Source organism: Mustelus asterias, chromosome 19 (assembly GCF_964213995.1).
Source record: "Mustelus asterias chromosome 19, sMusAst1.hap1.1, whole genome shotgun sequence".
Taxonomy (NCBI): domain Eukaryota; kingdom Metazoa; phylum Chordata; class Chondrichthyes; order Carcharhiniformes; family Triakidae; genus Mustelus; species Mustelus asterias.
Genome location: NC_135819.1, coordinates 59,463,105 through 59,474,778, shown reverse-complemented (window position 1 = coordinate 59,474,778; position 11,674 = coordinate 59,463,105). Strand labels below are relative to the sequence as shown.

The 11,674-nt window shown below is 41.6% G+C and overlaps 2 protein-coding genes across 9 annotated transcripts in view; one reads left to right on the top strand and one right to left on the bottom strand.

Annotated features, from left to right (window-relative positions):
- Positions 1–26: 26 nt before the first annotated feature.
- napepld (N-acyl phosphatidylethanolamine phospholipase D) overlaps positions 27–11,674 on the top strand; it is a 54,423-nt gene continuing 42,775 nt past the window's right edge. Inside the window, exons 1-3 of one of the 8 annotated variants that reach the window (XM_078235639.1) lie at positions 27–1,633; positions 4,165–4,480; positions 9,102–9,748. In XM_078235639.1, the coding sequence (XP_078091765.1) occupies positions 1,461–1,633; positions 4,165–4,480; positions 9,102–9,748 (1,136 nt within the window). In that variant the 5' untranslated portion in view covers positions 27–1,460. Of the gene's footprint in view, positions 1,634–2,054; positions 3,157–4,164; positions 4,481–9,101; positions 9,749–11,674 lie in introns of those variants that run through there. The other 7 variants (XM_078235637.1, XM_078235643.1, XM_078235642.1 and 4 more) reach the window with 7 other exon arrangements.
- armc10 (armadillo repeat containing 10) overlaps positions 4,637–11,674 on the bottom strand; it is an 81,430-nt gene continuing 74,392 nt past the window's right edge. Inside the window, exon 7 of the mRNA XM_078235647.1 lies at positions 4,637–4,803. The gene's annotated coding sequence lies outside the window, so the exon portion shown is untranslated. The remainder of the gene's footprint in view (positions 4,804–11,674) is intronic.

The following is an 11,674-nucleotide window of genomic DNA, read 5'->3' as shown; positions in this document are numbered from 1 at the left end:
CCCTTTGATGGATGGGCAGGCCCTGCTTGGGAGCTCCGAGTACAAGCGCAAGAGTGGATACACATTCTCTCCTGTTGATCTCCCACTCACCTGACGAAGGAGCAGCGCTCCGAAAGCTAGTGGCGTTTGCTACCAAATGAACCTGTTGGACTTTAACCTGGTGTTGTTAGACTCCTTACTGTGTTTGTTCTGGGCACATTTACAAAGTCACAAAAGATTAATTTTACATTTCAGGCATGAATATTTATCGCGAAATATTTAATTTAAAAAGTAGACGCTAGTTTTGAAATAGCATTTGGGTGAGTTTTTATTGTTCTGCGTGACAATCTGAATATTGTGTCTGACACAATTACAAATTGTGCATTCTGAGTTTAAATGGATTGTAAGTATTTTTCACCTGTTCAATAAATACATTTGGGTAAGATCAAGTGTAGGCTCCAGGGATCGGGTGTAAAATGCCTGTTCTTGTCAGCTTGGATCGAGTATGTCCCTATTGTGGGACCATTAATTAGATTCAATTTGAATTATTTGGAGTAATCAAGTAAATGGATTAGGAGCTTGCCTTGTCCACTTTGCACATTGGCTTTGTAACTCTGAGAAGGGAATAAAATTACATTAAAAATAAATACACTTAGTCAGAGTTTAGGCAGACGCCACAAGGTTATAACTTATCTGTACCTATACAACCGTGTCCTGCAATATATATTGTCATAATTTAGGGCATGAATAATTTGGAAGTATGAAATGAAATTAAACAATAGTTGTATTCTGATAGCATTTACTTCAAATATCAGTGTTTGGATCAAAGGTTTGGCAATGTCCTAGTAATGAACGACCTTATCGCTAATGAGGCTTAAGGTGTTAAAAATCTTGGTTTATATTGGTGTTAACCTGGTGTTTTGAGAATTCTTATTGGTTTAGATTGTTAAGTGTTATGAGTGCATAATTTATTCCTTCTATTCCTCCCTGAGATGTGAGCGTCGCTGAAAAAGTCAGCATTTTGTTATAAAAACTATAAATTTACAGCACGAAATATACACAAGGCGTCAGATTTAACTTTTTAGAAGAAATATTTCCCAATTTATGGAAACAGCCCATTAACAATGAAGCAAATCTTAAAATATCTGTCCATTTTTAAAAAAAATCATAATTTGAACGGGGCGGGGGGGGGATCGCAGAGCCACACAAAACAGGTCAGCCGAGTTGGTGGTTGTTGAGAATGGTAACCTCTGGTTAAACTGGACAATGGAAGCACAGGGTTGGAGCTGCCACCTGATTTCTTCAGGAGAGACTGGGTGCCAGCACACGTGGCTTGTGGTTTCCGGATGCTTGTAGGTTGTGTGGGGTTTGATCTTGGCAAATTTGCGGATTGTTGTTATTTGACCGCGTCTTGTCGTCCTAACACGCTTCTTTAAAAAAAGGATCTGGATAACGTGTCGAGGCTTGTGCTGTGAGAGGCGATGGTCGGCGAGAGGGCTGGGACTACGTGCCTAGTGATCTGTCGGCCTCTCTCGGCTGTCTGTGTCACAGCAGCGGCTAAAGTAGGGACTTTCATCCACAGATACTCGCTGAAGTGCGGACAGAGTGAGCCAGGAGGCGGATTGGCGGAGGGAAAATCCCGCTGCTACCCCAGGTGACTCTCTAACCTTCCTCACCATTTAACTGGGCGGATTCATATTTGGTGGCAATGTCAATTTTCACCCCAAATGCTGTTTTTTTTCGTGATTCAGAAATGATCTCATTCCCTCCCCCTATGTTACAGCAGCGGCCTCAGAAAATTCTCGCATAGATCCTGGTTAACAACATTAACAGAGAAACTTAACTCGATTTAAAAAGTATTGCAACACACCGAATCTTTACGTGTTATGCTGATCTTTGATGGACTCTCCCCTAACTTTTAGACGCTTTTTCAGTATTGTTTTAAACTTGCAACCCATTTAAATATTTTTATCCTGGCCAACTGAATCAACGCTAGATTTTGGTGCTAATCCCTGTGACAGTTTTGACACCGTGTGCAACCTTTTGGGAAGAGTTTCAACAAAGGAAATTGCGGTCATTCAGGTTTGAGTTGCACCCAGACTGGAAGGACTACTGCACTCTTTTTTTTGAAGAATCACTTGGAGAAAGTTTGTTTTAAACCGGACTTTCAAAAAAAAACTGGTCGAATAATTTCCTTTCCACTTTTTTTTAGTGGAGGGGCTGCCTCCAGTCGCTATTGTATAACTTAACTAAAAATAGAGGTGTAGAGACAGAAAGGGCGGGGGTAGTTCAGTAAACCCCGAGACCTTGGGGACGGAGGATTAACCATATTACCTACACTCTCTGAGAGGGGGAGCTTTCAGTCGTTCTAAGTGTGAAATTATATTTTAATGTTCACCTTTTATTTGCATTCGGAACTAACCCTTTTTACATCGAACGCAACCGACAATAATACCTTTTGAGAATAAGGTAAAGGACTGGGAAATTTCCCCCTTACTAATTCTTCTTTGTCCCCCCCGGTTTTCGAAGACGTTTTCGCAATTTCCGATCCAATGTCAAACTTTGCCCAAGTCTGACCTTTGGCATGTGGAAATTCAACAAGTGGCCCGGGGGGCGGGGGCAACTTTATTCGACTTGTTTCGTGCGAGTGTGTGCAGTTTTTTTCATGTCAAAAGCGGGGCTGCAGAATCTCGCAGCTCAGTTTCATAGCTGTTGTCTTAAAGCTACTTTTTGGCAAGAGTGGAAGTGAACCATGGCGAGGAATTTGGGGGTGGTTTATAGTTGGCGCTGTGGCTTATTTGAATGGAGATTGTGGGGATGCAGAGAATATCTCCCTTTGTGCCTCTGACAAGAGCATTTCTCAGCATTTCCAGTGGTGAGTGGCTGCTTTGCAGGGATCACGTGTTGGCACTGGCCCGAGGCTGACATCAGAGTCCCGACTTGTTCCTCTTGTCACACCATCTCCGGGCGGGAGCAACAAGGGGGCAAAGCTACAGTAAGTGGATAAAGTGGGAGACCGCGGCGGTGCCACCCCCTCCACTGGATCAGTTCCAACTCCCAACACACCGTGTTTCATTCAGCAAGGTCCACAATGTTTTCCCTTTCTTTTCTGCGCTCTGCCTTCGCTTCTCTGCTGCTTTTGGAGCTAACCGTTCTGTTTTGTCTAGATGCAACGACGTAAGATGAGAAACTATTCCTCGCCTTTGCGGTGAACTTTGTGTTTTTATTATTGTTCGGCGGCTTTAAGCTTGGACCGTGACAATTAACCAGGGTGCTTTTCAATGCAGAGCGTAACATCACATGAGTATTTGTTTATTTTACCAATCGGAAAGTTTGTGTGTTTTATAGCTTCACCTTGTTAATGTTATCCATGTTATGTAAAACATGAGAGAGCAGCAGAATGCCGGTTTAGGTATGTCCATGAAAATCAGCGTGGTGCTGAGGCTATCTCGGTGTTACACCCATGTCACGGGCAGATGAAATAGCGTTTTTATTGTAAGGAAAACACAATCTTATCTAAAATTGGCCAGCTTGGATCAGACGACTGTGAATCGTTCATCTTCTAAGCAGTTGTAAGCCCGAGTTGCCGAGCAGCCTTACCGCAGTGCCATTTCAAGTGCTGGTCTTGATGGTCGATTTGTGTTGCTGGAATGCGATGCGCAATTGCTGGACCGAGTTTTTACCACCGATTTGCCTCAATTGCAGCTTCCACTGAGATGCTGGGGCCCCTGCGCAAAGGCCACTGAGTTGTTTTGTAATATTAGGAGAACGTCGGTAGGAATGATCGTTTTAATTTCTATGGGGGGGGGGGGGGAAGAAGTAAATTTATACAGAGAGCCCCCCCCCCAAAATCTGGCAATGTTTATGATGCTGCAGGTTGCGAGCTTTAAGCTGTTGTTAAATGGCTTCCTGGGGGGAATTCTCATAATTTGGCATTAGTGCACCAATTAAATTCAGATCTGCCTCTTAACTCTGGAGTTCTGCTGCTAATTGACATCAGTCCACATCTGCAACTACACATGGACCTGAAGGTGGCAATTAATGTTAAATCATTATTTGGTTCACATAACTAGAGAAATGTGACGCTGGGATTTTGTACTTTATAGATCTATGAATAAATGTTTATAGAAGTTTGAGGAGACTTGAACTGCCTTCTGAGTAATTATGACGTGACCACATTTTTAGATTGCATTACGGAGCTGAAGGGAACATGGATGTGAAGCTTGAAGAACAGGTTTCCAGCAGTCATTATCCAAAGGAAGCTGTGAAGAAACGACCGGGAAACGTGAGCCGGGACGTAAGAGGGAGTTCATCATCCCGATCCTCCAGGAAAAGCTTCAGATTGGATTACCGTCTGGAAGAAGATGTGACCAAATCCAAAAGAGGAAAAGATGGCAGATTTGTCAATCCATGGCCGACCTGGAATGACCTTGCTTTCACCAACGTGCTGAAGTTTGCTGTGATGGAGAAGGACCACACAAACATCCCACGTTCAAAAGCGGTGAGTCGTTTGACCAAATATAGATCATAGGTATTTAAACTGTTTATGTATGATTTATAATTTGAATTGTATCCTCAGTGAATGATCCTATGGCAAAAGTAGGTGCAGCATTATGAAGCAGCATTTTGGTTATTTTCATAATACATGATAATGCCTGCTGCTGAAATATCATTTTTATTTCAAGGAGTGACTTGCAATCCTCATGCATGAAAATGAAGGTGATCTGGTGGCACTCATTGATGGAGTTCTATCACTCAATGCCACAGAGTAGAAAGTGGGGCTGGTTCGGATCCATTTGCTTTGCATAGTTCCTCGTCTGGGCACTAGACAGAAGAGAAAGCAAAGTTCAAAGATTAGGTGATGCCAAGCTGGGTTTGATTTTAAAACAACCTTGGCAGATCATTGGAAGAAAGGAAGATCAAGATATATGGGGGGATTGGCTGTAAAAGAATGAGTTATATTCAGCAACAGAGTTGTGATTTCAATGGAGTAAGGATATAGGGACAAGGAAGCAGATGTATGTCAATGTATTGGAGCCCAGGAGGAAAGAAGAAAGTTCAGAGAAGAGGTATAAATAACAAAGAAAAAGGCAAGAATGCTGGTCATCGGAGGAGACAGGCTAGAGACTGGCGTGGGAGAGGAGGATTATCAAATAGTTTGGCCATAAAAACTAATCGGATCTGTGTTACTTTGTGCAGTTTTCTTGCTCAGGAAGTGAATAAGAATGAATCTGTGAATGTTCTCTTTTAAGAATGTTTATTTGTAACATTTTCCAGTTCAAACCTACAATGTTAAATTCATACCTTTGGATTGGTGGTTCATCTAAAATTAAACTACCCTTTAAGATAATGCTACATACGGTGAGTTATGTTGATTTGCAAGTCAGTGTTAAGTTGCAGTTTATTTTTGGTTAGAGTGGTTTAAATAGGGAATAAGACAAGCATTGTTACGTTGTATTTATGTTCGTGCATTGACACTTACAGCATTACATACCACCTATACCAGCAAAATGTGAGTCTTCAATTTGGGTCTTTGGGTCAAAAGGTTCACAGGCGAAGTGATATTTCTCACTGGGTATGACTAACTGGAAGATGTTATTTGTTAAAAGTGCATGTCATTTAATTTTTTTTTCAAAAGAAACTTGGGTGAAGGGCCTAGGGTCATGATATAGGATACCACACAGATTAGGAGAATTGTTGGAGACATACTAGAACTGGGGATGAGGTGATGGTTAGATTTTAAGCAATTGTAGATTATCAGGAGGATAGAAGATTCATAACAGTAAGGGATTCCAGAGGTTTGAGATCTTGGGATGAATGAGAGAGTAGAAAACAGCTTGATTATTTTGACACTACAAGGAGTGGGGTGGAAGACAAATGTGTACAGCAGTTGGGATGTGAGAATTTCATTTGATGTCAGAGAAAACAGAAGGTAAGAATGCTATACACACACACTGCTTTACTGACACAAACACTATCATAAAAATAATGCCAGCCTTAATAATAATTAAACCCCTGTTAGCTGATGAACACTTCTAGGGCCAGTACCAACTATATCCAATTGAAAAATCTTATCTTCCTGTGTATTATGTGGTATTATTTTCCAGTGTAAACCAGCTGTAAACATTAAAATAGGTTAAAACAGCAACCACATGCACTCATTCATTAATGCTTTATATCTACTTGGCTGTGCCTTCAGTTGTCTGGGTTCTAAACTCTAGAATTCTCTCCCCAAACTTAATCTCTTCACCTTGCTTTGCTCCTTTAAGACGCTGCTTAAAATCTACCTCTTTACCTAAACATTTGTTCACCAGCCTTAACGTCTCCTTCTTTGGCTTGATGTCATTTATTTCTAAACTCTCTTTATTTTATTACTATGTAAAAGGTGCTGGCGGCACAGTGACACAGTGGTTAGCACTGCTGCTTCACAGTGCTATGGACCCAGGTTCGATTCCTGGTTTGGGTCACTGTCTGTGAGGAGTCTGCACTTTCTCACCATGTCTGCGTGGGTTTCCTCCGGGTGCTCCGGTTTCCTCCCACAGTCCAAAAGACATGCTGGTTAGGTGGATTAGCCGTGCTAAATTCTCCCCTGGTGTACCCAAACAGGCGCCAGAGTGTGGCAGCTATGGGATTTTCACAGTAACTTCATTGCTGTGTTAATGTAAGCCTACTTGTGACACTAATAAACTTTATTGATGCAAGTTGTTGTTGCTAGCACTTCCATTTTGACACAGTATTGCTGAATGTCAGTAGAATGAATAAATATCAAAGAAAATTAAGCATTAAGATCAAAGGAAACTTCTCCAAAAATATAAAGTAATTTTTCTCACCTTTGGCTAAGTAAATAGATGTTTTGCAATTGTTTATTTACAGCATGTTCTTACACATAACAACTATAGTATAAACTATGCATCGAAGGCCATTCATCATTCATGGTGAGTGAGCTTTATTTGGTAAGCCGTGCTGACCTCCATACTAGAACTAGCCAGTCCCCTAGCTAAAGTAATCCACTACAGCTATTAAAATGGCATCTGCTCGACAATGAATGGACTTGGATGATTTTTTACAATCTATGAGGACAAATCTAGCCGAGGCAATTACCATCCTATTAGCAGCCTCCCAATCATCACAAGAGTGGAATAAGACATCAACAGTGTAAGCAAGCAAAATGTACTCGTTGATAAGCTTCTCAGTGATGGTCAGTTTGAGTCCTGCCAGATTCTGAAACCCTTTATAACTAACTTGATTCAAGCACAGATGCAAATATAGAATGCCAGAAATGAGGTAAGGCTTTGAGGAGCCCTGGAAAAATGAAGTGAATGGGGGTCATGTAGCAAACGCTGCAGTAGTTGGAGTTACTCCTGACACAAAAGATGATGGTTATATTTCTGGGTATCCAGCCACCTCAGTCACTGCATCTCATTACAGAAGTTCCTCTGCAATGTGCCCTCCGCCCAACCTTCTTTGGCAACTTCATCAATGACGTTTTTTCCATCTTAACGTCAGAAATGGAGGGCAAATTGCTGATGATAGAAAAGTGTTCCGTTTTATTTACAGGTCCTGTGGTAATGAAGCAATCTGTGCCAGTCCATAGCAAAACCTGAGCAACATCTAGGCTTGGGCTTATAGCAGTCGTACCATATGGTTGCCAGATAATAAGATCTCCATCAAAAAAATACTAATCCAGCTCCCCTGACCTTCAGCATCATTGCCATCGCTGAGTTCCCCCATTATCGACAACTTGGGGATTACCATAGACCTGAAACTTTAACACTACTGGCCATATCAATAATGTGGCTACAAGAACAGGACGGAGGCTGGATGTTCTGCACTGAGTGACTCATTTCCAAACACTTTGTCTCCTGCCAACACAAGAGGGCCACCAATACCCATCAGCACATTCACACTGTCTGCACACATGCTGAAAACCAATTATGTAATTGGTCAGAGACAGTGCTAGCAAAGCCTGTCCTTAATTTTAAAAAAACTTCTGTGATAGAGGGATGTATTAAAATAATCTGATTAAAATAATCAGATAAACTTTGTTTATCCTGCCTGATTACATAAGCTGAGAGTTTTAAAAAAAATTGTGAATAATGCAAGCTCTGTATAGAACAGCCGTGACGAGCCTCTTGCATTGAATCGAGTTGGATATCAAGGGGAAAGCAGTACATCCGCTTAGTTTCTTGCTCAACTATGTCAAGTTTTGTTTTGTTATTTCTGTTAAACTTCCTGCATTTTAAAAAATTTTGTAACGTTAGTATAAATGCTTGGTTTTGATACTGATCTCTGCTCAGAGGTTATGGAGTAAACGTTACAACTGCGCATACACCGCATTGGCAGCAAACGCAGCTATTCCCAAAATGCTCTCTACCATCTGTAAAGCTCAAGTCAAAATGGTGATAGAGATATGTACCACTCGCCTGAATATGTGCAGCTACAACATCACTGAAGAAGTTCAACACCGCAGGGGTGCTGATCGAGTCCAATACTCCACCCTGCCATTAAACTTTATATACAGCCTCTCCACCACTGGCACACTCTGGCTGTAGTAAATGCAACATGCAGGATGCATTGCAACAAGTTTACTTTAACAGCACTTCTAGCCCCATAATCTGTTCCGTCAAGAAGGACTAAGACACCAAGATCACTATGTCCTCCAAACCATTCTGACTTGGACATAAACCATCATTCCTTTAACGTAACCGTGGCAGTATTCTGGAATTCCCTTGTCTCCCGAAGCTGTTAAATCCTTAATTGGGTTACATCTCCAAGTGCTAGTTATTGTCTCCTAAGGCACCATTCATTATTCATGTGTGGTCTTTCACCTGTAAGTTTTGGCAGGTTATTTAAAAGGGAAATAGAAAAATTAAATTTCTAATGTATCAGAAGTATTCCTAAAGTCTACCTGAGCAGTGACCACCCTAACAGTCCAGTTTGTGATTTTGATGCCTGAATTAAAGGGCCCAGCTGTCATCTGAAGACCATCTAAAGTCACCTTCAGAGCTGGTTATTATGGATGGCTTTTGTTTTTAAAAAAAGGTTTAGTTGACTCAGTTAAATCTATATAAAGAGACTATAGCTGGAGTTACTCATTCAATATTTTTTCTCTCTGCCTCTAGGAGCTTGACGATGGATTGCCCATAATAGAACCGTACTTTGTCAAAAACCCAGAGCTGGTCGGGAATATGGGGAATGGAATTCGAGTGACCTGGTTGGGACATGCATCACTGTTGGTGGAAATGGAAGGACTAACATTTCTGACCGATCCCATCTTCAGCCAGAGAGCTTCACCTGTGCAATTCTTTGGACCAAAACGTTTCCGAAACCCACCTTGCACAGTGGCGCAGTTACCCAAAATAGATGCGGTAGTTATCAGTCACACCCACTATGATCATTTGGATTACAATACAGTGCTAAGTCTTAATGAGCGATTTGGGAGTGACTTGAGGTGGTTTGTACCACTGGGTCTCTTAGACTGGATGCAGAAGTGTGGCTGTGAAAACATAATCGAGTTGGACTGGTGGGAAGAAAACTGTGTCCCTGGACATGATGAGGTCACGTTTGTGTTTACACCTGTGCAACACTGGAGCAAACGGACTGTCACAGATGACAACAAGGTGCTGTGGGGAAGTTGGTGTGTTCTGGGACCTTGGAACAGATTTTTCTTTGCTGGAGATACGGGTTACTGTGTGGCTTTTGAACAAATAGGGAAGCGATATGGACCATTTGACCTTGCTGCCATTCCCATTGGAGCCTACGAGCCAAGGTATGTCGATCTTGCATCATTTCCCTTTTTAGTTATTGAAAAAAATGATGTGTATTTGATGGTCACTTGCATTGAATGGATTGACTTGCTGGAGAATATTTCTTTGTTTTTTTGTCAGAATTAATTACTTCCAGTTTAGTTAGTTTGATCCAGTCCAATAATTTAGTTAAATTGATGATTTTACTCCACCAGTATTAATAATTTGCCACTTAAATCTATGCTGGTGTCAAAGAATATCAAACAAACATGACTCATTGCTGAAATTGCCATTTTTCAAAGGAAGAATCTCATCATTTTCTTTCCATGGCAAGGTGACAGTGCAAAGCCAATGACTTCTGAGTGGACATTTACCAAAAAGAAAACATTTCTAACATTATGGGCTGAATAGTTCTGAGCTGCTTTTGGTTTTTATTTTACTCGGGGAACTAGCGTGAGACATTCCTCATTGGCATGGTCTGTTAGAATGTGACCAAGTATACAGAAAATTCTACCATTCCCTGAAAACATTTTATTTGGTGTGGATGACCAAGCGTGTTGCCACCCCTTACAATGAGATATTTTTAGTAAGCTATGATTTAGTTGGTAAGTGAAGTACCTAGTGTGAAATTGACACATACAATCAAGAAAGTCCCTTGGTTTTGTTCCCAGTCTGAGCTGAGTTTGCTGATCTTGGGTAGCAGAAAAATAGCTAAAATTGTCTTAAGTGCCCCTTGGATTTGGGTGGGGTGAGGTGGGGAATCAACTCTTGATTGCTATGAACAGACCTCTACATACGTGGACACTAGGTAAAGACAGGATTTAGCACCGCTGCGATGTTCCATCTCCTGCTGATATTTGGGGCTAGATTTCCAACCCCCAGAGCCAAGGCAAATGAGAGTTAAAAATAGTCCTGCCACATGTCACTGGCCGCCTCTGGCAAACTACATCCACCAGCTGCGCCCCTATACCCTACCTACCTGTTTGGGAAGACTGCTTCAATGGCATCCTCTACGTGCGGCCCCAGCAATGCTACTGTACCCTGTGATGCTGCTGAGTTGTCGGCCCCAATTGGCTGGCACCTCCTGGGGTGGGCACCAATCCTCTGAAGTGACAATGCCAATGGCAACTAAGTGCTGGCAGATGGCCACAAGATGCTGAGTGTCTGACAAATGGCCGAGGCCGGATTACTCCCACCACACCAATAAAATTCCAGCTAAGGTATCAGCAATGGAATCATGAATGCATATCAGCACCTTCAGCAGAAGAGAAAGGACAAAATCATGAGGAATACAAGTGAGGAAGGGGGGAAGCTGGAATACTAATCATGGGATTTTCATGATGTGGAGATGCCGGTTGGACTGGGATGGGCACAGTAAGAAGTCTCACAACACCAGGTTAAAGTCCAACAGGTTCATTTTCATTCAGTGCCTTTATCAGTTTGCTATCTTTCCACAACATATCTTGCCATTGCACTTAATTGTTCCATTTAAATAGCAACAACCATCATCGCACCTGTGTGAAAAGCAAATTGTTACCAAAAAATTATCGTTAAATTTAATTTTGATTTTTAAAAAACTTTGGCGGCAATATGAAGTGGAATGGGAATCAGTCCTCGTGACACTCTCCTCACTGCCAATCATAGATGTGTTATAGGGGGGAAAGGTTGATTTGAAGGTAACTCACTACCCCTCTGGGGAGACGAAGCAGAAAATGTTCACCTTGGGTTAGTGTTACATTCCGCTATCACTGCCGTGTAAAGTGACATTGGCAAAGGGCTGGCTGGTTGCTTTCTTTGGGAATATAATATGCTGCATGGAGACCAAATCGAGAGAGAGAAAAGAAACTAACACCAATAAAACTTGATTTCCTATTAATTTAATTTTGCTTTCTTTTTAAAAGAGTGAGTTTTAACATCATCAAGGGAGCTAAAGAGAGAGGCTGTACAGT